The sequence below is a fragment of the Astyanax mexicanus genome, chromosome 13, assembly GCF_023375975.1.
Source record: "Astyanax mexicanus isolate ESR-SI-001 chromosome 13, AstMex3_surface, whole genome shotgun sequence".
Taxonomy (NCBI): Eukaryota; Metazoa; Chordata; class Actinopteri; order Characiformes; family Acestrorhamphidae; genus Astyanax; species Astyanax mexicanus.
In genome coordinates this window covers 657,501-681,695 of record NC_064420.1, presented here as the reverse complement: position 1 = coordinate 681,695, position 24,195 = coordinate 657,501, and the positions used below count along the sequence as shown (strand labels likewise).

Genomic DNA, 24,195 nt, shown 5'->3' with positions numbered 1-24,195 from the left:
CTGACTTGAGTTTGAGTTGTTCTTTCACTGATCACATTTTTTTATTTTTTTTAATGAAGTGCTGTAAGATTTTGCGGGACTGACTTTAGACTTGATAATAAAACACAGTATTAGTACCGCGAATCAAGTAACAGCTCATTTTTCACTAATTTAATCTGATTTAGAACAGTTTTTATCATGCTTTTTCACTGTTTAGGGATGGTTTATGAAATAAAAAGGTCAATATAAACTATAAAATATTACACACAGACTTCCAATGCAATGGAAATAAAAAATAAATAACTATTAAATATTTTAGTTATATTAATTGGATGTATGTGCTATATACAGCTCTGTAAAAAATGAAGGTCGCACTTCAGTTTCTGAATCAGTTTCTCTGATTTTGCTATTTATAGGTTTATGTTTGAGTAAAATGAACATTGTTGTTTTATTCTATAAACTACAGACAACATTTCTCCCAAATTACAAATAAAAATATTCTCATTTAGAGCATTTATTTACAGAAAATGAGAAATGACTGAAATAACAAAAAGATGCAGAACTTTCAGACCTCAAATAATGCAAAGAAAACAAGTTCATATTCATAAAGTTTTAAGAGTTCAGAAATAATCAATATTTGGTGGAATAATCCTGGTTGGTTTTTAATCACAGTTTTAATTTCATGCATCTTGGCATCATGTTCTCCTCCACCAGTCTTACACACTGCTTTTGGATAACTTTATGCTGCTTTACTCCTGGTGTAAAAATTCAAGCAGTTCAGTTTGGTGGTTTGATGGTTTGTGATCATCCATCTTCCTCTTGATTATATTCCAGAGGTTTTTAATTTGGTAAAATCAAAGAAACTCATCAATTTTAAATGGAATCTTATATTTTTTCCAGAGCTGTAGAGTTGATAGATGGGGTTTTTTATCCTCTGTGATTTTATTCCTGTCCAGAACGATCATGTACGTGTTTTTCTCAGACGTCCTCTGATAATAAATTACAGGCTGAATTATCTACTGTTTTTCTCTGAACTCCGTGCTCCTCCGGTAATTTTAGTCCCGTCCGGACGCACATCTCTGAGTTTTGTCTCCTCGCCTTTAATAAAATAGATATTTGTCCACTGCCGCGCACCGTAATTACACTTTGGACGCACCACGGTTTCCACGGAGATCCATGTTAAAAAAAAACACAACAACGAGTGGAAATAGAGGAGCTACTGAACGCTGAAAAAGCCTTAAAACTCACTGATCCTCCTGTTTTTACAATTGCAGTCCAGATGCAGGAGTTTCATCACCATTCTTACATTTTTACTAAGGTCTGAGAGGGATTCTTAATACAGTAAAGCACTTTTTTCATCGTATTATTAAATCTGTATTATGAAAGTTCGCACTGCAGTTGAAGCCACTTATCTAGAGTCAGAATTTATGAGATAAGTGAGATAAGTGAGTCGGGCCCAGCGTGTGCTGTTGGGGGTCAGGGACAGGATCCTCTCGGCCTCTTCCAGAAGCCCTGAATCTGCTGACGGACCGTTTCCTGTTGCTCAGACTGAAAAGGGAAAAAGAGATATTAACAATGGGGGAGAAAAGAGGGCAGGAAGGAGGGGAGGGAAGAGCGAGGGACCCTACTGATGGAATAAAGTGCTGACCAGACCCTAACTCTGTTTCAGAGAGAGGCTGGAACACAGCGTTCTGCAACCCCTTCACATTAATCTGAAGCAGAGAGAACCTCAGCCAACACAAATCATCCTTAAACACACACACACACTCAACACACACACACACAGCGGTGAGGATGTGCGGCTTCTGACAAACAACTGAAAATCTCCAATCTTTTCCTCTGTCGCTGCTGAAAGCTTATTCTTAAGCAAACAGCGAGGGCCACATGTATTGTATGATGATTTAAACGTGTTTTTATCTTTCAAGGGTTCAAATTGTTAAAAAGTTCATAATTAAGTCAGAAAAATGCTGTTCTGACAGAATTGGGAGACATCTTACTAAATTATATTATATTATATATATCATATTGTAATATATCTTATAAAAAAAAGTGATGAACTGAACCCAAACTGATTGTGCTGTCTTTGAGAGCTGCTGTTCTTCTTCAAAATAGACCCTGATGAACCAGCCAATGATCAAGTCTATAAACCATTATAATGGTGAGGATGTGCGGCTTCTGAAAAACAGAAGACGGAAATGGAAATCTTTTCCTCTGTCGTTGCTGAAAGCTTTTTCTTAAGCAAACATTGAAGGCTTTTAAACACTAATTTGCACACAGGTTTTAAGGGTTCAAATCTTTTTTAAAGTAAAAAAAATGCTGATATTCTGACAAAATCTGCTCAGTTCTTTGGTAGAATACATTTGAGACATATCTTATTAGACCCCTTAATTATGAGTTTCTTTGATTTTTACCAAATTAAAAAAAAAGAGGAAGATGAATGATTACAAACTATCAAACCACCAAACTGAACTGCTTAATTTTTTTTTTTTGCACCAGGAGTAAAGCAGCATAAAGTTATCCAAAAGCAGTGTGTAAGACTGGTGGAGGAGAATGCATCTTGATGCCAAGATGCATAAAAAAAAACTGTGATTAAAAACCAACCAGGATTATTCCACCAGATATTAGAATAATATCATTATCAAAATGAATAATTGGTTCCGCAGCAGCTCCCTTTATTCACTTTTTGTTTAATCAGATAATCACCCATTCCTCTCTTCACTCGAGCTCCGGAAGTCATTAAAGGTCTGTAAATTGATAAAATCTTATCTATACGTCCACATGCTCCGTATGTACAGATCAGCCGGGGGCCGAGCGCCGGTTCAGGATAATAAAACAGCGGTGGAACTGAAATCAGGGACCGAAAGTTACAGAAAAGTGAGCAGGGGGTGTACAGTGAGGTGCTGAGAGGAGGAGGTCGGAAGGGCCACTTTCCTCACTGAGGTTTTGATGTAGGGCAGATTTTCTACCTCCCCTCTGCCCCGCGCCCCCCCACTGAACACAGCTCTACCACTCTGGCATTTCCCCCTATTGTCCACATATATGTTTTTCCTAGAGATCTGGAAGAGACAGAAGAGATTCCACAGCAGAGAAGATCAGCTGACCACTCAATATATCCTGACTTCTGCCTTTACCTACAGTTTTACCTGCTAAAATATACGCCTATGTTACTGGTTACTGATTTAAATATGTAAATAACTGTATTAATATATGCCTATATTGTATATAAGCTGTTAAAAAAGTCCACTTAAAAACGATGAGTTTCTTTGATTTTACCAAATTGGAAACCTTTTTGCACCAGGAGTAAAGCAGCATAAAGTTATCCAAAAGCAGTGTGTAAGACTGGTGGAGGAGGAGAACATGATGCCAAGATACATGAAAAAAAACATGAATAAAAGACTTGATGGAAATTGTATAGAAAAAGGCAAACTTAGAGCAGAAGCTAGCACTAAAACCAAAACTATAGCCCATAGATATATCTTATGACGTGCACAAATAAAAAGAGGACAACATTCTGCACTGTCCTGTTTCCTGTGTGTAATAAACTAAAACTATACAGCAGAAATACTGTAGTGATTTCAGAAAACTCACCTGGGTCATTACTCTCAACATCAGAGACATTTCCTGGGACTCTTTCCTGCTTCCTGTCCTGGAAGAACATCCTATCAGCAGGTCTGATACAGGACTGTGGAGGGGGGGCTGAGTGAGTACGAGAGAATGAGAGGGTGAGAGAGGAGGGCTTAATGCCCCATTCCAGTCAGGGCAAAGACTGAAGCTCCACATATCTGTAGCCAGCAGCACAGCGCCTCCACCTCCACTGATAAACCACCGGTCCTCCAGGACGCTGCTGAGGATCAGATCTTCCCATTGGTGCACTCCAACACAGGCGAGGTAGGCCTTCTGGAACTTCTTCTATTCTGTTTTTTAAGGATGCAAAGAAGTGTTGACTGATCTAAAAGCAGTGGGAATGGATTAAAATGGAAAGAAATTCAGATACTAAACTAAAGGTACTAAAATAAAAGTAAAAATTTTATTATATTCGAAGCAAATCTATTCACTGTGCAAATTAAATGGTCTGCAATATATGGTACAGAAATATCTGCTCTGATTACGGACGGGCAGTTTGTTAGACATCATGGTGCGATGTCAGAGACAGGGTGGACAGAGAGACAGAGTCTCCCTGCCTACAATTTGCCCTGATTTTTATCAGGGTTTCAGAGGAATACTGAGGAATTGCTGGAATACTTGGGAATCCTGCATATGAGAACTGGCTTTCCAGTTGGGAATATTAGAGAAGTCTATGAAAAAAGGTAGCGTTGAGCCATTAATTGGGACCCAAGTCTGTAAAACTATGAGTATCTACCTGTTCAAACCATCTGTTCTTCTAAATATCAGTGTATAATCGTTGAAACCCTTTAAAAAAAGTTGCTGCACTTTTGCGTCAAACATGCAAACGCAAGCGAGCATAACTTAAGAATCCAGACATTAAGGAATGGTTTATTATTAATTGTTTCGTTGACCTTCAATTTGAGTATTTTTGAGGAGTTCTAGGGAGTTTTAAGACGTTTTAGACTCTTCATTTTCAAGTTTCGCAGCTGTTCCTGAAAAGTCCTGATAATTGATCTGATCATGGCCTTTAAAATCCTTTTATTTCTCTATTTTGTCTTCGTTTTCTACTCCCATTAACCCTTTCCTCTCTCTTCCCAGACCATGTTGCCCGAGGTCAACTCGACGTCCGATTACACTCACCCACCGCTGTGGTACTACGAGTGCACCTTCGACCTGGACAGGGATGCGCGCCGCATCGCCCTCTTCCTCCTCTACCTGTTCCTGTTCATGGTGGGCCTGGCTGAGAACAGCCTCGTGGTCTGGGTGAACTGGCGTCGGCGTCGCTCGGCCAGCGGCGTGCTCTTCTGCGTCATCAACGTCAGCCTGTCCGACCTGATGGTGGTGCTCACCATGCCCTTCTTCATGCTGGAGGTCACCATGGACAAGGTGTGGATTTGGGGTCGCTTCCTGTGCAAGGTGACCCATCTCATCTACATCATCAACTTCTACAGCAGCTCCTTCTTCTTAGCTTTCATGACTCTGGAACGGTACCTGTCCTTGGCGAGGCCCAACACGCCGCCCCTGTTCCCGCTGCAGCCCAAACACAAGCGCTGGTTGCTCTGCGGTGGGCTGTGGTTGCTGTCCTTGGTGCTGGCGCTGCTGGAGAACGTGCATGTGGACCTGCTGGAGTGGGACGAACCCGGTTGCTACATGGTACCAGAGCAGAACTACACTGAATGGTTTGTGTCCGTGGCCTTCCTCTGCCTGATTTTCCAGTTCCTGGGTCCAGCGTCCATCATCATCACCTGCAACATCCTGATCGCTCGAGCCGCCCGGGCATCTCCGGACGTCCAGGGCCGCAGGGACCTGTGGCTGGTCCATGTTTACTCACTGGTGTTTCTGGCTTGTTGGCTGCCCTACCACTCGGTGATGTTCCTGCTGATGTTGGACGACCTGAACCCGTGGCTGATGTCCTGCAATGCCGTGGAGGTTCTCTACTTCTCCTTCAGTGTGGTGCAGTGCCTGTCGCTCTTCCATTGCATCGCCAACCCCATCCTCTACAACTTCCTGAGCAAGAGTTTCCGTTCAAATCTCGTCAACAGCATAGTTTCCCGTATCTCTCCGCTGATGCCCGCCAGCGCCCCGGCCGATGCCCCCGCCAACGGCACAGGGAACGCAGTGTCAGGGAAGGAACGAAAGCTCAGCAATGCCAGCACAAGTCACTCGGAGATCGAATCCTAAAGAAGGACATTCCCAGCGGTTTAGCGGTTACAGTTTCCGTCCAAAAAGCAAGAAGTGTTTCTGCATTTCTGTGGTGAATGAAGAGAAATTCCCAACAAATCTTCCTGATTCCCAAAAAAATCCCTGATTGAAAACTCTTAATAACACCAACACTGGACACTGGAAGCTTCCAGCCATGTTTATCAGCAAACACCCTTCCAACTTTTAATTAATTTAATTCATTTAATAAAAAAAAAACCTTTTTATTATTTAACTGCAAAACAAGGAGTCAAACTTCTCAGCTCAAGATCCAACAGGCCGCTAACAAAGAACATTGGAAGACACTAAATGACTTAAATGGTTTGTTTTGATTGCTTGTAAACACCAGAGTCAAAAGGCCCGCTGGAGCTGAAAGTTCATGTCAACAAATACGGCCTTAGGAAGGAAGAAAACTCCCTGGATCCGAATCCCACAGGAAGCTAAGCTAACATCTAGGAACATGCCACACTTCCAAGGAAACTATTAGCAAAGCATTTACGAATATGATCTGTACACTGGAGACAAGAACAAGAACTTTGCAAGGTTGCGTTGCTCAGACTTTCATTACAATGCCTTCAAACCAGAATGCAGAATTAAACTGTTGTCCATCTCTGATCTGATACTGCCTGTAGGTTATCTGATTGGTAGCACCACAGATTGGACTAATCCACTGAGTCCACTGAATGTGTAGATATGTCTGATAATCTGATAATCGTTGTTCTAAACATGCATTAAAACATTTTATTTGTGACTTGGTTGCCTAGTTAATGGGGGAAAACTAAGGAATGCAACGACACGTTAGCCGATTATAGCCAATGCTAATATCAGATCTTTTTCAGATACATGTCTGACGATGCAGAAACCAAAACGTAACATGTGGAGAAGGTATGCAACTTAAGCTGCTGCTGAAGTTTGGATTTGAGTGGATTAGCTGACACAAGACCCGGACACTATGGTTTGAGCATTGGTCTCAGTTTGAATCCTAGGTTGGGCTGTCCGGCATCAGCAGCCAGAGCCAGAGAGAGAGAGAGCACAATAGGCCGTGCTTTTCCTTTAATAATGCATTTCTATACATAGTAAAATTATATACATTTCAAAGTGCTACACATTAGACAAACACATGTATACTCCATGAAAGGATCAAAAATGATAAATTATGCTAAAGATAAAGGTTTTAAAGGTTTCAATTCTATTTTTGAAGCTCTCATTCGACTCTGGAGGAGCTCTCAGATGGTGAAGGAGAGCATTTCATAGAGGAGAAGCAGAAGATAAGACACGGTCCCCCATGGTTTTGAGTTTAGTCCTGGGAACCATTTCCATTTCCAATTAAGGTATTTAGCAGACGCCCTAATCCAGAGCGACTTACAATGGTGCTTTGTTGTTTACTTGAAAATATTCATAGCTTTTTTGTTTGTAGAGACTAGGATCAAGAAAAAAACGCCTAGGTATCGAAGCGATTTGAGTTTGCAGAATGAAGGGATATGAGGGAGCATTGCAGCAGATTTACTGGTGGGTTTTAGAAGTGTATGGTAGTGTAGGGATCATGGAGTTGAGGGTTTGATATTCGGCCAATGGCGATCACATACGCTACGGTCACTGTGATTTAAGGATAGTCGATTTGGAATTCAAACCAGCGATATTTGGTCCCCAAAACTGGTCATGCTTTCTCTCCACATCACTTCGACCTTAGTCTTCTTCAACCTCTCAAAAATAAACATGGTAGGTTAAAGGATTATGTTATGTTTGATTATGTGAGTTAATCTGTGATGGACCCCGTCTTTGGTGAAGCTCCAGACCCATCGTATCCCTGACCAGGAAAGAGCAGATAAGAGACGGCGCCTGTTAGCTTCCTCCGAGCACAGCGCTCTACCCGGAGATGCTGCATTAGCAGATTAGGAGGAGGCGTGTAGCATTGGGTTCAACTGGACTTCTAAAAAAGGGAGAAAAATGGGGTGAAATTGAGTTAAATTGCCCCCAGGTTTGTATGAATGGATATCAGTCACTTCCTAAAAATGCTTAGTGAAATATCCTTACATATTAGAAGTATTTTTACTTTTAAAAATAAATAAAAAGACAAAACACTACCACTACAGGTAAAGAACAACTGGACTATAAAAATCTTCTGGAAACCTTTTTTATTGTTTAACCAAACAAAATTAAGGTTTAATTTGGTGAAGATGCGAAAACAGAACTAAGGAAAGTTCTATCAGGCGTAGGTCTGTCATGATAATTATGATATCGACTTATCCTATGATAAATGAACATTACATTGTGTGCATTTTAGCGTACAGTAGATGTTAATTTATTTTAACTGGGTGCGCTGTTCTTCTGTGCTCAGATGCACAAACAGTTTTACTGCTGCTGTAGTCTTTCACACTGTTTATTATTATTGTAAATCTTATTGTGACAGGCCTATAATTATGGCTTAAAAAAATTGCAATAATTCTTAGCATTTTTGTCGGCCTCCATATTACCGTTGAGTTTATTTATGTGTGTTTTAGCTAAGATTTTAAAACACAAACTACAATGCTAAAATGCTACAGATAGGGACATAGTGTTGCTCATGCAATAAAGTGTGAAGCTACTTTGAGTTTCTTTCTTTCTTTCTTTCTTTGCAATGTTAACTCTATGACCCTATCACCAGCATTATAGAGCTGTTTTTGCATTGGCATTACCATTTCACACTAAAGTTCTCCTTTAATCTAGAGAATTCGCAAATAATAACTTGGACAATATTATCGTAACTGGTCTAAATAGGCAACAGCAGCAACACACTGTGTTTGTTTTACCGTGATCATAATTTTATTCCGAATACATACGAAACAAATACAGTTGTGAACAAAGCAAAACACGTTCATCCATGAAGAAAACGATCAATACAAAATATAATGTATCAACTTAAAAATCTATAAATACAATAAATAAATACTTACAGATCTCGTCTCATAAGGCAGTTTTTTTTTTCACATTACAAAAATACCACACACTGTGGAAAGAGAACGCCTGCTCTGCTGTGGTAAACACTGTTTAAAAGAGCAATAGGTATCATTTTTATGGTTCAGCTGTAATAAAGAATGTGTATCTGTGTATGTACCGGAGCCTAATGCACTGTACTGTACTGTACTGATCACCCAGACCACTGAAAAACAGTTATCCCGTCAACAATTCTGAATTAAACAAAACAAACAAACAAACAAAAAATGCTACTTATTGCTGCTTTATAGTTTAGGACCCTTTTGTCTGGAAATTATCTGAGTTTCTGCATGAAGGTCTGGAATGATTTCAGGAAATTCTCAGTTAGTCAGATAACACGTCCAAGAGCAGCTCTTCCCTTATTGGACAGGTTTTGAATTTGAGCTTAAATTATCTGGCTAAACTGAGAAACGCTGATTCATAAGATTTCCCCACTGATCTTCATCTAACTCATAACAGTCCAGACATTAATTATTTATACATACTGTTGCTGGAGAAAGTAAGTATGGAAAAAAAATAAATAAATACAATGAAAGTACAATAAGAAAATGTACCTTAAATCAAGTTTTTTAGATAAGGTAAGATTTATGTATATTTGCTCTGCAAAAAAATAAGAGACCACTTAAAAATGATGAGTTTCTTTGATTTTACCAAATTAAAAACCTCTGGAATATAATCAAGAGGAAGATGGATGATCACAAACCATCAAACCACCAAACTGAACTGCTTGAATTTTTACACCAGGAGTAAAGCAGCATAAAGTTATCCAAAAGCAGTGTGTAAGACTGGTGGAGGAGCAGAACATGATGCCAAGATACATGAAAAAAAATGTAATTTGATTTGATTTCTGAACTCTTAAAACTTTATGAATATGAACTTGTTTTTTTTTTTGCATTATTTGAGGTCTGAAAGCTCTGCATCTTGTTTGTTATTTAAGCAAATAAATGCTCTAAATGAGAATATTTTTATTTGTAATTTGGGAGAAATGTTGTCTGTAGTTTATAGAATAAAACAACAATGTTCATTTTACTCAAACATAAACCTATAAATAGCAAAATCAGTAAAATCAAAAGTGATCTCTTTATATTTTAGTCCAGAGATGCTCTCTTCATTTTTCCCTATGATAACACACATACCTAACCTTGCACAGAACGGCCTTTTGGAGCACTTCATGGTGTTTTCACACACATACAAACGTACGTACATACATACAAATCGTAGAGAATATCATAAACATGTTTTTAGAGATTTCTAACTCTACAAGCAAAACAGACAGAACTCGCTGCTGTTTCGCGCCAACGGAAGAAGAAGCTGAACGAAGGTAAAGCTTCCGTAACTTCCGTAACGTCCACCCGTGAGAGAGATATGTGGATGTAATACTCTGAACTAGTCATATATACTTTAGCTTATACTGTGTACAGGATGAGCTGAAGGAAGAACATCAAGAGGTAATCCTAAACTAACACTCAGGAGCTCAGCGTCTGCCGGGAGATCAGCAGAGGAGAAGATTCTCACCCGTGTGAGAATAACAAAACTCTGCCACCATGTGGAGACAGAACAACAGTACCGACTGAAAAAAGTCAAATTCAGACTCTTTTTAAAACTAGAGACACACTGCTGCCAAAATAATCACAAAAATAAAGCCTCAGCATGTCATTACTACAGGATGCTCTGCTGTAACTGTGAAATAAACAACATGTTAAAGTGTTATTATGAGATGATGCACTAAAAATTGAGCATTAATATGTATTATGAGAGGAGAGATGTTGTGTCTCAGGTTAAAAAAACAGCATACTTAATGACTGAATTACTATGATTTTGTTATTTTTATAAAAGTGTATGCTAAAAATATCAGAATATACAATTACAAGAAAAATCTTATTATTATGAGGCATGTAAAAACTAAATATTGCAATCAATGTTGGTTATTATGATCTTGTTATTACAAGTTGTGAAAACAAACAGGTATAAATAATTTATTTTTAAGAAATGTACCAATTAGTTTAGATTTTTGTTTATTTATTTAAATTTTTTTCTTCTTCAATATTTTCTCCTCCATACTCCATACTAGAAGTGATGAGGGGAAAAAGCGTCATCTACCCACCCAGAAAGAGCAAGGCCAATAGTGCTCTTTCGGGGCTCTGGCAGCTGATGGCAAGCTGCATGACTGGGAGTCGAACCAGCGATTTCCCGATCATAGTGGCACTGCCTATCAAAAACTTTCATTATACCACTAAAGTATTATTTGACAAAATAATCAATATAAAACTATTGATAGAGAAGTATTTTAAAAGTATTCAACTTAAAAAATAATAATAATAACTAATTGTGTCAGTCTATAAGCAAGGCAGTAAAAACAGAATTTGTATTATCTATATTTTTTAACATTAACCCAAATTAGCCTAACTGTTAAAGAAACTGAGCTTAGTAAGATAATGTATTGCCATTACATTGCAAATAATATATAATAAATAACTTAATACTACGACTACTGCACTGGATTTATTTAAATAAATGTGAAGTAATTAAAATAATGGGTCAGAATATTCCAAAATGTACCAAAGTTTAAGGAAATTGTCGCATAATGAGCAACACAATTTTCTGCATAACTAAATAACTGTCATTTTTAATGCCCTCAAAATAACAAGATACGACTTGCTGTGTGATAATAATGACTTGTCAATTTTAGCGCATTTTATAAGATATTTTTTGTAAAAATGCAACGTACCTTAATGTGATAATAACATGCTGACAGTGGCTTTGTTTTTATTCTATTAGGCAGCAAAATGTCCCAATCCTTATAGTATAAATATCTCCTTTCCCGAACACATAAATATTTAGCTACATCCTAAAATCTACAGACATTACAGTGACAGATAATGAGCAACAGTATTATTAGTGATAAACTGAACTCTTGGCCAAACCGAAACCGAATAAAAAACACTTGCGTTTGTTTTAAATGGGCCTTTTTTTAAATTATTGAATAACCGAGTTTATTTTATTCTAATCATCAATTCCAATTAAACTGTATATAGTGTTGGATTTTTAAGCACTTTCTGTGCTAGTCTACCTTTAATAATAAAAGAAGTTTTAAAATTCTGATAATTTCCTTTTTTATAGGAGAAATCCAGTGTGAAACGGACTTGTAGGTTGTAGTGAAACATGATAACAAGTACAAACTTTTGTCTAATATTCCACTCTATTCTCCCTCAGCATTCCCAAATACAGCGCTTTTAGCCGATGCTCCCAACTAGCTTAAAGCGCTAACGACAAGGGCATAGAGTTACCCCTGCAAAAAAACATTAACAAAGAAGCTTAAAGTAGCTCCACACTTTATTGGTACAATTCTGAGAGCACTGACAACTTTAAAAGTGCACAGGTAGTAGTAAATCCTTTTCAGGTAAGTTTATAAGTTTATGCTATTTGTTATTTTTTTTAGCAACAGCTAGAATTCAAGCGTTTCCACTGAACTAATTCTGCAATCCTTTCCTACCCTACCTATTCATTCATGCTCATAAGTCAACGCTTATTAATTATCATGGCTTAATTTTAAGATGGCAGTGCGCAGGTATACACACAGGTGTATAAACAGTGTTTTAATAAACTATCTGTGCAGTTTTAAAGCTCTCAATGCCTAGTTTTAAACGTCAGGGTCTCATAATTCTACCAATGATTTTTGAAGCTACTTTGAGTTTGTTAATGGTGTAAAAATAGCCTGTTAGTTGAGAGCATTGGCTAAAAGCACTGTATTTGGGAATGCTGGGGGTGTTGAGCATGTTTTACTACAACTCAAGTCTCAAATTTCACACTGAATTAAAAACTGTAGTGTTAGAGGAATGAATAAACACTTAAACCCTACTCACTTTTGTTTTGTAATATTTTCTCAACAGTTTTTAGCCAAAAGAAACACAGGTTTTCAGTTTAAGAAACAATTTTCGGGCCAATTTTCGGTGTGTCTCTAAACATTGAGCATCGAGGCACAGTAGAAATGTGCAAACTGAACCTCACAAGTCCAGGTTGGGGAGAGGCTCTTTGGAGTGGTCGTTGTACATGAAAGTCTCCTCTATGTTGAAGTCCGGAGGCAAATGGTCCTTGTGGAGCTCCATGTGCGAGGAGACCATCTTGAGCGTGGAGAAGTAGAGGCCGCAGACGGTGCAGCGGTACATGAGGGCGCCGGCGTGCGTCTTCAGGTGACAGATCATGGTGGAACGGCCGCGGAAGAAGCGCAGGCACACCTTGCACTGGTAGGGCTTCTCTCCTGTGTGAATTCGCAGGTGGTAGGTAAACTCACCTGAGTGCGCAAAGCGTTTCCCGCAGTACCGACAGCGGTACCACTTCTGCTTAATCCCGGCTCCCGCGGGGCTCCCGTTGTGCAGAAGTCCAGCCGGGAACGGCATTCCCGCCTGAATCACCTTCTCCGGAAAGCCGACGCCCATGTTGAGGTTGAACCCCAGGCTGCTGAACTTGCCCAAGCCGCTGGCCTCCAGAGGAGAGGAAGAGGAGGAGGAAAACTCCAGCGGGTGGTCCGCCTTGCGCTTGGCTGGCCAGGCCTGGCCACCGTGCATCTCGCTGGGGTGCATGCTGAGGTGGTAATGGAAGGCTGTGTCTGATCGGAAGGTCTGTGGACACAAGAAGCACTGGAACTCCCCCCGGCCTTCGGTTCCACCCTCCTGGCTCCCATCGCCCTCTTTCGACGGTCCTCCTTCTTCGGCGTGCATGGCCAGGTGTCTGTCCAGCAGAGGCCGCTCCAGGAAGGGGCAGGCGCACTGCGGGCAGGAGTGGATGAGGAGGAGGTGCGTTAAGGTGTGCCAGAGTAGAGTACAGCGAGAGGGCTGGAGCGACTGGCAGACGCCGCATCGCAGGGTCCGCAAACACACGTGGTTCTGTACGTGATCCCTCACAGCCTGAAAGGAAAGGCCAGAGAATTATAGAGAAAGATTAGAGGTGGAGAAAATGGACAAAAACAAAAAAGGCATTTTATCATAATGATAATAGAACAGGACAACAAACACATAAACGTGCCAAACGTGGAGAGCGTGCACAGCGATGTCCAAGTGCTCAAGGTATGAAAGATATGAAAGATATTTATATTCTTGTGTTTAAGTAAATAAAAAAATTTAATTTCCATTTATATACTGAGCGACCAATTAATATTCTATAAGAAGAACATTACTTATTACATTGTCGTCAAAATTCTAGAAATTATTGTGAAATAGTCCCTGGGAGAATCTAGAAAGATAGCAGCCTCTCATGGTGATAGTATAAGAATAAGATTACTCATGTCAGCTATTAAATAAATACACTGTGTAAGAATAATTAGAGCTTTTGTTTTCTTGAAGCAATTAAGAAAAAGGTATCACAAAAAAGTACTGTTTTGAGTATCAAATTTAAAATAACATATCTGTGTCGAAAATTTAGAAAGGATACCCAGCCCTAAACCAGACCATGACCAAAACATGACCAAACAATGTAGGTACAGCACCCTAAGTGACCATGTTATTACAAATAAAAAAATTAACAGATTAAAACACAGACCTTAAAGTCTTTAGGAATAGATTTAGCACAGACAGCACACTGCAGTTCTCCTCCAGGCCCCTGAGAGGTGCTGTTCAGCTGGCTGGGCTGCTGGGGAACGCATCTGGCCGCCGACTGGCGCCTGTGTCGGATCAGTTTGGCCTCGCTGCAGAACTGGAGCTCGCAGATGTCGCAGGAGAACAGCATGATGCCCACGTGTGTGAGGGCATGGGTGACGCTGGCAGCACGGTCCGGAAAGGAAGCGCCACACACTCGACAGCTCCCCGTCTCGGAGAGGTGCGTCTCTGCGTGAGAGCGAAGGGCGGTGTTGTCCGCCGGCAGCAAAACTCCACAGGCTTTACAGGGCTGTGACAGTGAAGGCAGCTGACCCAGACTGGCTGATGTGCAGTTTCCACCATTTTCTATACACATCAGCTCCTCGTCTTCTTCGTCTTCCTCGATATAATTCTCTTCGTCGTCGCTCAGTTCGATTATGTCCCCTGCCAGCGCCCTCCACTGATCTCCATCCTCTGCTGACCCTTCTTGCAGGCTCTGTTTTTCCGCGTCATCCTCTTCCCCGAACAAAACAGCCTCTTTTACTTCTCCAAGTCCAACACCACCTTCGACCGCCCTGAGCTGCAGGTTTTCCAGAGGATCTCCAGAAGAGGACGATGGAGCGCAGGTTTCTCCTCCAGCCTGTGCTGAGGAGTCAGGAACGGAGCATGCCTCTGTTAGCACAGGTCTGCTCTCGCTAACAACTGCTTGGTCTTCTGAGTTATCAGCCTCATCCACTTTCTCCTCCTCTTCCTGCTCCTGCTGCTCTGTTTTAAGCGGCAGAGTCAGACCTGGAAGAATCTCTGAAGCTTGAGGATGATGGCCATCCAATGGGCTATGCTTGCTGTCGACCAGTTGACCGTAACCCAAGTGCAACTGAAAGCCGTCCTGTGGTTTAGGGGACTGAGAGAACGATAATGGAGCCACGTGAGCACGGTTCAGCCTGGAACCTCTGCTCTGAGGGAGCGGGGAAGGAGCGATTGGGGTCGGAGCAGCAGGAGACGACAGCGAGGAGCAGGAGGCCGCGGAAGAAGAGCAAGCGGAGGCAGAGGCCACGGTAGTGGCAGGAGCCATGTCCGGATCTACGTCTCCATCTGAGCTTTTCATGTCAGGAAAGGTAGCATGGCAAGCACGCACCAACTCCCTCACGCCCAGTCTTTCAGCCAGCTCGTACATCACCCCGACATCTATCAAGTCTGTGAGGATCTCGCCCGTATAAATAAACGTTAAGACTTTCTCAAAGTTGGCCGCGGAGATGAAGTCTAAAGAGATGGTGATCGGACCTCCACCCTGGCTGAAAGAGTTCCTGGAGAACAGACTGTGAAAATGGGATCCAGCACAGGCAAGAACTACGCGGTGGGCCGGGAAGGAACGTCCTCCAACCTGCAGGACCACATCACAGAGCAGCCTGGAGAGACGGCAGCGGTTGAGCTCGGTGAGGAGAAGGGCTGCGTGGCCCGAGCCCTGCAGCCGGATCCGCATGGCTGGCACTGCAGCTCAGATTAACTGAAACAAAGAAAACATGAGAGCAAGAGTTATTTTTTGTTATGATTATGACCTGTTTAAACAGTGAGTTTTTTAAAGAGTTAAAAAGAAGTGTTAAAATAATGACCAACTCAGTAGCTCTTGTTTTTAAAAGTGGTTTTGGATTCTCTGGGAAATAAGCAAAAATCTGCTGTAAACTATGTTCTGCAGAAAGTATTTTACCACATATATTTTTAACAACTGTGTGAATGTTAACAAGGTAAATGTAACTTGTTACTGTACTTGTTTGTGTACTGAAGTATTTGCTGTGTACAGTGCAACCTCATACAATTTTGGGAATGACTGATGACATAGCCTAAATTAAATTCACATTCACAAAATTCATTTGTGAACTTGTTTAAAGCAGGGTTTGTATTATTATACTTAAACTTTGAACTTATTTTCAAATAAATCTTCACCCTACACTTCCTATTCAAGCATTTCCCATTCACTTCATACTACCAAATGGTTGTTATTTGTATAGCCACAGTGTTTTATGCTTTTTACGATCATTGTAATAGCCATTGATGATATGATGATTGATGAAACAATGATAGAATGAATTTATAAATGATAACAAGACATTAAAATTTCAGTTCAATACTTAAGCAGCCAGCTAGCTAAATAAAATAGGCAAATACTTTTTTACTTTTACTCAAGCTGAGGTCTAAAGATTAGAATTCTTCATACAGTACCTGTCAAAATATTGGATATACAAAAAAGTTACCACATACTTAGCGAGAAAAATAGCTAGATAGCTCACTGTATGTAGCCTCTCACATTTAGCAAGCCAGTCAAGTAGCTAGTTAACTAGCTAGGCTACCTAGCTGCTGATTTCAGGTAACTAGCGAGCTAATATAGCTAGCTATATGTATGTGCTGCCTTTACAATTACCAGAAAACGGTCTATATAAATGTGTATAAAAAGCTAATTATGCTAACTAAGCAACCACTCGCTCCCCAATAACACAGGTAGCGTATCCTAGCAACGCTAGCTAGTTGTCTAGCTAGCTAGCTAACGTTACCTAAGCTAGCTAGCTAGCTAAGCTGTCGATCTAAGCAGTTGGTTAACTGGCATGTTAGCAAGCTATGCAGACAATGGGGGCGCTTTGCTGTAGGCTATAAACCCAACGCTGAGCAAATTAAACCAGTTAGCTTGCTAGCTTAGCCAGTTAAGTAGTTAGCTAGGCTAGCTTGTTACTGATGTAAGTTAAGTAGCTTTATTATGCTGTGTTTAAAAGTACCCCACCAACATACCATATAGCTTAGCTAGATTTGCTAGCAAGCTAATTTAGACAACTAAGAGACTACTCGCTCCTCAATAACACAGGTAACGTGTAACCTAGCTACGCTAGCTTGCTAACCTTATCTAAAACTTACCACAGACTTTCAGCCTGTCAGATAGCGTTAGCCAGCTAACAAGCTAAGCTATCGGTCTAGCCAGTTTGTAAGCTTAGACAAAGGAAGCGCTAGCCTAGCTAGCTATGTTAGTTTAACACACAGACTTCATAGCTAACTAGCTAACACATTAGCCAGCACGTCGTTTACTTACGCTAGCTAACAAGCCAGCAAGCTAGCTAGCTAGCTAGTTAGCAAACTAACGCGGTGCATTGGCTGCGTTAGCTAGCTAGCCATGTTAACTAGGTTAACAGAGCCTGCTAGCTAGGGAAGCTAAGCTAAGCTAACCTTTTTTTTAAAGCCAAGCTGGCCTACAGTAGAGTTCTGCTAGCTAAGCTAGTTAGCTAGATAGCTAAATAATCTACTGAATCGGTAGGTTATCTAGCTAGCTTGTTATCTAGTTAGCTATCTGTCTGTACACATATAGTAAATATTAGCTTTTTTATTTACCCACAGAGCGGCAGTGGACGCTTTTCTTCTCCAGTTTTCCCTTATTTTACGTTTTTCCCCGAATCAGAGGCCACTGGATGCCGTACTCCCCGAGCCCGAGCACCTCTTATCAGGGCTGGGGTGGGCAGCCGGCTGGGAGAGCGCCTATGGTTTCTGGATGCCTCATGGAGTCAGCCAACTTAACCTATAAGTGCCTCATCATCATCATCACCAGCATCATCCCTCAGCATCCACCCAGGCACCCAAACAACCAAACCCCAGGACAGAGGAGACAGACAGACAGAAAAGCAGAGGTAAACAAAGGTCTAGGTAACGTTAGGTTACATGATGCTGGTGCTGCAGCTCTGTGGGAACAAATAAACAGTGCCACCACCTCCACCACTAACTCTACTGTCTACTTTATAAACACTAACTAGGCCCTATAAATATCATACCCTACAGAAGCCTTGTTTATGATCATAGCTAACTTGATTTTGCTATTTATATGTATATGTTTGAGTAAAAGAAACATCGTTTTATTCTATAAACTACAGGCAACTTTTCTCCCAAATCCCAAATTATAATATTATCAGAGAGTTTTAAGAGTTCGGAAATCAATATTTGGTGGAATAACCCTGGTTTTTAATCAGTTTTCATGCAGCTTGGCATCATGTTCTCCTCCACCAGTCTTACACACTGCTTTTGGATAACTTTATGCTGCTTTACTCCTGGTGCAAAAATTCAAGCAGTTCAGTTTGGTGGATGATGGCTTGTGATCATCCATCTTCCTCTTGATTATATTCCAGAGGTTTTTAGTTTGGTAAAATCAAAGAAACTCATGATTTTTAAGTGGTCTCTTATTTTTTTTCCAGAGCTGTATAATTTGTCGTATTTTAAGTATTCAAAGAGACTTTGTCATTGTCATTTGTAATCTCACAGTCCAGTTCCACCCAATAAAATAAAATAATAATAAGAAAATACTAAAATATAATATGAATGAAATAAATAACAAGATAAAAACACACAATGTTAAAAGTGTCTCAGTGGGCAGCAAGTCATTGAAAATGACTATAATTTAACTATTAAAGATAATTTCAGGTTTCAGAGGTGTGTTTTCCCGTAGAGATTTCACATCAGAGCCCAAGCAGCTCTTATCAGGGCTGGGGTGGGCAGCTATAAATATCATACACTACAAAGGTCTTGTTGATGATACTAGCTAACTAAGTGGCACTGTCTAGGTTTGTCCTATTACTATATAATTTGTCCTCTCTAATTGCGTGTTGGAATGTTGTGTAAAACATAAATAAAAACAGAATATGATGATTTGCAAATCCCTTTTAACTTATATTCAATTGAATACACTACAAAGACAAGATACTTAATGTACAAAATGTACAAAATATGCACTGTGCAAGTTTACTCATTATGGCTGCAACTCAACCCTATACTAACTTTAAAAGGGCTGTTTTGACATATAATTAAAATATACGATTTAATTGTTATTCAAAAAGATTAGAACATGTAAATCTACTAACTAATTTTGTACTAAAAGTAAGCTTTGGTGTGCTAATATATATCTCTACAAGCTCTCCTGCCACCATAACTACTTACCCTGGACACACAATCCCCACTGTGAAACATGGTGGTGGCAGCATCATGCTGTGGGGTGGGCTTTTCTTCAGCAGGTACAGATTTAGGAGGCTGGTCAGAGTTGATGGAGGGAAGATGGATGGAGATAAATAAATACAGAACAATCCTGGAAGAAGAAAAGCTGTTGGAGGCTGCAAAAGACTTGAGATCTTCCAGCAAGATGATGACCTTAAACATACAGCCAGAGCTACAGTGGAGCTAGAATGATTTAGATCAGAGAATATTCATGTGTTAGAATGATCCAGTTAAAGTCCTAAAGACCTAAATCTCATTGATCTTCTGTGGAGAGACATGAAAACTGCTGTTCACAGACCAACACTCTCCATCCAACCTGACTGATCTTCAGCTGATTTATAAAGAAGAATGGAGGAAAAATCTCAATGTCTATATAGATCCCAAAAGACTTGGAGCTGGAATTGCAGTAAAAGGTGGCTCTATTAAGTATTGATAGATTTGAACAACACATTTTTTTCAGATTTTTATTTGTATTTGTATATGTGCTACTTTGTGTTGATCTCTCACTTTAAATCTCAATAAAATACATTTAAAGTTGTGGTTGTAAAGTGACAAAATTTGAAAATCTACTGGATTTAGGCTCTAAACCATAAAAGAAAACAGCAAGATTTTGCCAAAAAGTTTAAAGATTGTAGTTTATTAACTCTAGTATATAGAAATGCTGCACAATGACAAATACTATTCCTTTTCCCATATAAACATGATCATTTGCCTTCGATTCAGTTGCTTATTATAAGGAACAGTTGTTTTTATGACAGTCATACAGTAATGTTGAATACATGTCCTCAGATTGCTTTGAGAAACAACTCTCTAAGCTACATTATTATTTTTAACGTTGTAATAGATATACTACAGTGTAATTAGCATGTATAATATTGCTTTTGACTGAAAACAGTATCTGTACTTGAAAAAAAAAAGCCTTTTCCATTCCTCTGAAGCCGTCTTGCTAATTTCGAACATTGACAGGAAAGTTTTTTGCTTTTTTTTCTGAGGACGTTTCCGATTGGACGTTTATAATGACATGAGGACAGAGAAAAACATCCACTGAGACAAACACAGCCTGGTAAGAAAATTAAATAAAAATGGAGCAGTTTTTTTGTCAGAAAGGAAGAAAGTTTATCTGTCCATGGTGATGTTTTTCTTAGTTACGAGACCCGTCTCCGCGAGTTGACACGTCCGAGACTCGTGATGCTACCTTTGCGAGACAGAACGGGGGTGGGGGTGGTTGGTGAGGTCTCGCTGGGGCAGCCGTGTTGGAGAAGGATCTCAACGCACTCTTGGCTCCCAGCTTGCCGCGCCAGTGTTAGAGCTGTTTGGCCTTGGGGATTTTTTGCTTTTACGTCGCTGCCGTACTGCGGAGAGAAAGATAAAATCAGTTATTATCTATAATACCACAGTTAGTACCAACCCTGCAATATGATTGGCTGAGAGGTGTTCTATGAGTGCCATTATCAGCTGGTAATGCACTGTAACCGAAGCGCTCCATATATTACTCCGCCACATACAGGTAACCTAGCAACAATGCAGCGCTTACAAACCAAACAGCACAAACGCAGCTCCAAACAGAGCAGCAATGGAACTATTTTAACTGAAGGAGTGTTTATAACCATATAACAGATCATATTTTCTCCTCCTCTTTAACTCAAAATCTTCCAATAATCTTTGGTGGTTGTTAGGGTTACAATGTGGTATCAGGTGGTGGTCAGGTGCATCTTTTTCTAATATTTAAACTTAGACTACAGCTTTGGAAAAAAATAAGAGAGCACTTAAAAATTATGAGTTTCTTTGATTTTACCAAATTGAAGGATGGATGATCACAAGCCCTCAAACCACCAAATTGAACTGCTTGAATTTTTGTACTAGGAGTAAAGCAGTATAAAGTTATCCAAAAGCAGTGTGTAAGACTGGTGGAGGAGAACATGATGCCAAGATGCATGAAAACTGTGAACTATGTAGAGTAAATAAATGCTCTAAATGAGAATATTTTTTATTTGTAATTTGGGAGAAATGTTGTCTGTAGTTTATAGAATAAAACAATAATGTTAATTTTACTCAAACATAAACCTATAAATAGCAAAATCAGAGAAACAATGCTGATTGTCTGATATTATCGTGTATTTTTATGCAGTATGCCACTCTTACCCAGACTAGAAGCTGAGTCATGACCACGTCCCCCAGTTGGCAGGCGGCGTGTAGGGGGCTTTGGGGCTGGATTGGGGATCCGGCCGGCGGGGCGTTGAGCTGCTCCTTGGTGCTGTGGGCCAGCAGCAGCAGGATCCGGGGAAGGTCTCGGTCCGTGACGGCGCTCAGCAGCTGAGCCGACGTCACCTCCCCTGGGCCCTCAGCCTGCGCCGGCAAGGGCGCCACAAACAGCTTCTGCTCATATTTAGCCCTGATCCACGACTCTCTCTGCTCTCTGAGTCAAACACAAAACACACAGTGGGAGCATATGTAAAATCAGAGTTTAATCAGATTTACCTTTGCAACTGATCATCACAAATTTGTACGGTGAAAATATCAAAATTATGATAAATCGCAAATCAATATATCGTTTTCGTTTGTGGTGTCAAATATCGATATATGTATTGAAGCGTAAGAGCTCCAAACTTCCTTAGACTCTGACCCAAATTAGACTTTCTAAAGTCATTGCTTTATTTCCATATTAGGTCACACAAAAGCTTATTAAAAATAACACAACTTGTTTAAGTGCTGCCAAAACTGCTCAACACAGTGGCCTTGAGACTGATGAAACTGGCACTAATCAGATGTTCTTTTGTAGCTTCTCTTTGCCAATTCTTTTGCATTTTTTTGACCCTTATTCCTTTTCAAGGCAACACACAGATGAATCAGACTACAGGTACACCTTCACAAAGATGCCTCTCCGGATTTCATTGTTTAAACACACTATTGCTGCCTTCAAGTCCGCCTCGAAAATGACGAATGCGTTCAAGTGTTTTTGATTGGGTGGAAATGGACGCCATTAGGAAAATCCTTTTGTTTATGTATTATATCATATATACAAATTATATATATTTATATAATATATTATATGTGAAGCAGGTTGTTAAAAACTGTTTAATAATATTCATGCAAAAAAAAATCAATATATCTGCACAATGCAAGATAAACAGACACTCAAAGAAAACAGCCGACACTGTGCTGCACTCACCTCGTTGCTTCAGGTGTTGTTTTTTGTCGTCCTTGTGTACACTTCTCCCAGACGCTGTTGGCCATGTGGTTGCCGATAGCCGTTAGCACCTTGGTGAGCTCACTGGGCCAGTCGTCCAGATCCAGAGAGCGCACCCGGGATAAATGCGTCCCGAGATTACGATGAATTCCTGAGCACTCAATGCAAATCAGTGCTCCCAAGTTCAGACTAGCCCAGGTGGGATCTGTTAAGAAGTAAAATCAGGTTAATTTAAAATGGGCTCTAATGTAATTGTCTCCATTTAACATTATATTACCTCGAGTAATCACTACACAGCAATATAAATATGTATCTTTAAATTAAGACTGTATATCCAGGAGTATATATAATATAATATATATAATAAAATTATATTGGTTTTACAATGACTGAACAATCAATCATGGTCATCAATAAACACGATTTACCATTAATCATATTTAAATAAAGCTTCACACTAAACATTTAATTTGGTTTTCGTCAGACAATATTCTATTTTTTAGGTGCAGCAAATACAGAATAAAGATATAAAGGTATCAGGGTTAATGTGCAATCAATAAAATAGGTACAATTAAACATGTTTAATGCTAACAGGCTAATTGAAACCCAGATTACACTACAGATCGAATGACAGTGAATGACAGAGATCTATGACAATTTTCAAATGGATAACTAGAACAGTCACAGCTAGTTTAACACTGGTTAAATGTTCTGGAAACTCTGTACTTATTAAGCATCTGCACTGCGTCCAGGTCTGGAAATTCAGTATAAGTTCGATAAGTACTTACTTGGGGCTTCACAGTCCACACACAGGTCATTGCCTTTGGCATTGCGAATGGCTTGTATTGCAACAGCTTCACTCTGACTGCACCTTCGAGTCTGAAACACACAATGGGTTTAAATAGGATCTCCGGTGGATTTGGTGTTTTACAGAGACTCTAAGACTAGGTCAGTATAGGCTGAACTGCACTTAGCAGGGCATTATTACACATGTTGTAAAGTAATATATGACATTGCAAAGACTGTTATTAGTGTAACAATGTCAATCAGAGGTGATATGCGATATGAGCAAGTGAATACTGGATCACCGGAGGACTTTTTAAAATGATTGAAAAAATGATGGAATGAGATCTTTTAAGAATGTCCATCATTGTATATGTCCAGCTCTGATACCCACCTTATTCCTGCTTTCACAGAGCTGCAGAGAGGCCAGGATCTGGCTCTCGATGGCCTGAACCCAAGCGTCCCGGTCCTCCTGACTCTGGGCTTCGAAGTGCCAGCTCTGCCCCGAGCTGGAAATGATGATGAAATCTACGCTCTCCTCCTCTACAAAACCAGAGCAACGCTTATTTATTTACCAGAGAGGAAGTAATCAGTGGAGGACATCCACTGAAGCCCTCAGACTAATACATCAAACTCTCATTATCATGACATATGAGAGAGGGAGAGAGGGGGAGAGAGAGAGAGAGAAGTAGAAAGAGAGAGAGGTAGGGAGGAAGAGACTGAGGGAAGGATGGAAATGGTCGCACAAATCCATTTGCTGTAATGTAATGATGTGGCATCAAGGCTGAGAAATGAACAACAACACACACACACACTTACACTTACACACACACACACACTTACACACACACACACACACTTACACACACACACACACACACACAC

At 40.1% G+C, this 24,195-nt stretch overlaps 3 protein-coding genes across 8 annotated transcripts in view; 1 reads left to right on the top strand and 2 right to left on the bottom strand.

The window, feature by feature from the left end:
• The first annotated feature begins 3,600 nt into the window (after nt 1-3,600).
• gpr182 (G protein-coupled receptor 182) lies at nt 3,601-6,535 on the top strand. The gene is made up of 2 exons (XM_007237841.4): nt 3,601-3,867; nt 4,684-6,535. Exon 2 carries the CDS (start codon nt 4,687-4,689, stop codon nt 5,764-5,766), a length of 1,080 nt encoding a protein of 359 aa, XP_007237903.3. The 5' UTR covers nt 3,601-3,867; nt 4,684-4,686; the 3' UTR covers nt 5,767-6,535.
• Nucleotides 6,536-8,563: 2,028 nt separating this feature from the next.
• Nucleotides 8,564-17,995, bottom strand: LOC103044367 (zinc finger and BTB domain-containing protein 39). Of its 2 annotated transcripts, none has more exons than XM_007237839.4 (3): nt 17,697-17,995; nt 14,293-15,831; nt 8,564-13,661 (listed from the first exon to the last, which is right to left on the bottom strand). In XM_007237839.4, exons 2-3 carry the CDS (start codon nt 15,805-15,807, stop codon nt 12,762-12,764), a joined length of 2,415 nt encoding a protein of 804 aa, XP_007237901.3. In that variant the 5' UTR covers nt 15,808-15,831; nt 17,697-17,995; the 3' UTR covers nt 8,564-12,761. The 2 variants fall into 2 exon arrangements, with proteins under 2 accessions (XP_007237901.3, XP_015458103.3); XM_015602617.3 differs by having other exon boundaries at nt 17,701-17,995.
• A 1,966-nt stretch (nt 17,996-19,961) lies between these two features.
• agap2 (ArfGAP with GTPase domain, ankyrin repeat and PH domain 2) overlaps nt 19,962-24,195 on the bottom strand; it is a 40,250-nt gene continuing 36,016 nt past the window's right edge. For all 5 annotated transcript variants that reach the window (XM_022677048.2, XM_022677049.2, XM_022677045.2 and 2 more), the window contains 5 exons: nt 23,705-23,853; nt 23,316-23,406; nt 22,510-22,732; nt 21,483-21,756; nt 19,962-20,692 (listed from right to left, as the gene is read on the bottom strand). In XM_022677048.2, coding sequence (XP_022532769.1) covers nt 20,486-20,692; nt 21,483-21,756; nt 22,510-22,732; nt 23,316-23,406; nt 23,705-23,853 — 944 coding nt within the window. In that variant the 3' untranslated portion in view covers nt 19,962-20,485. The remainder of the gene's footprint in view (nt 20,693-21,482; nt 21,757-22,509; nt 22,733-23,315; nt 23,407-23,704; nt 23,854-24,195) is intronic.

Coding starts and splice junctions, on each gene's coding strand:
- LOC103044367 (XM_007237839.4), bottom strand. CDS start 15,807: ATGCGGATCCGGCTGCAGGGCTCGGGCCACGCAGCCCTTCTCCTCACC. Junction 13,662..14,292: donor CTATTCCTAAAGACTTTAAG/GTCTGTGTTTTA, acceptor CTTTCCTTTCAG/GCTGTGAGGGATCACGTACA.
- gpr182 (XM_007237841.4), top strand. CDS start 4,687: ATGTTGCCCGAGGTCAACTCGACGTCCGATTACACTCACCCACCGCTG.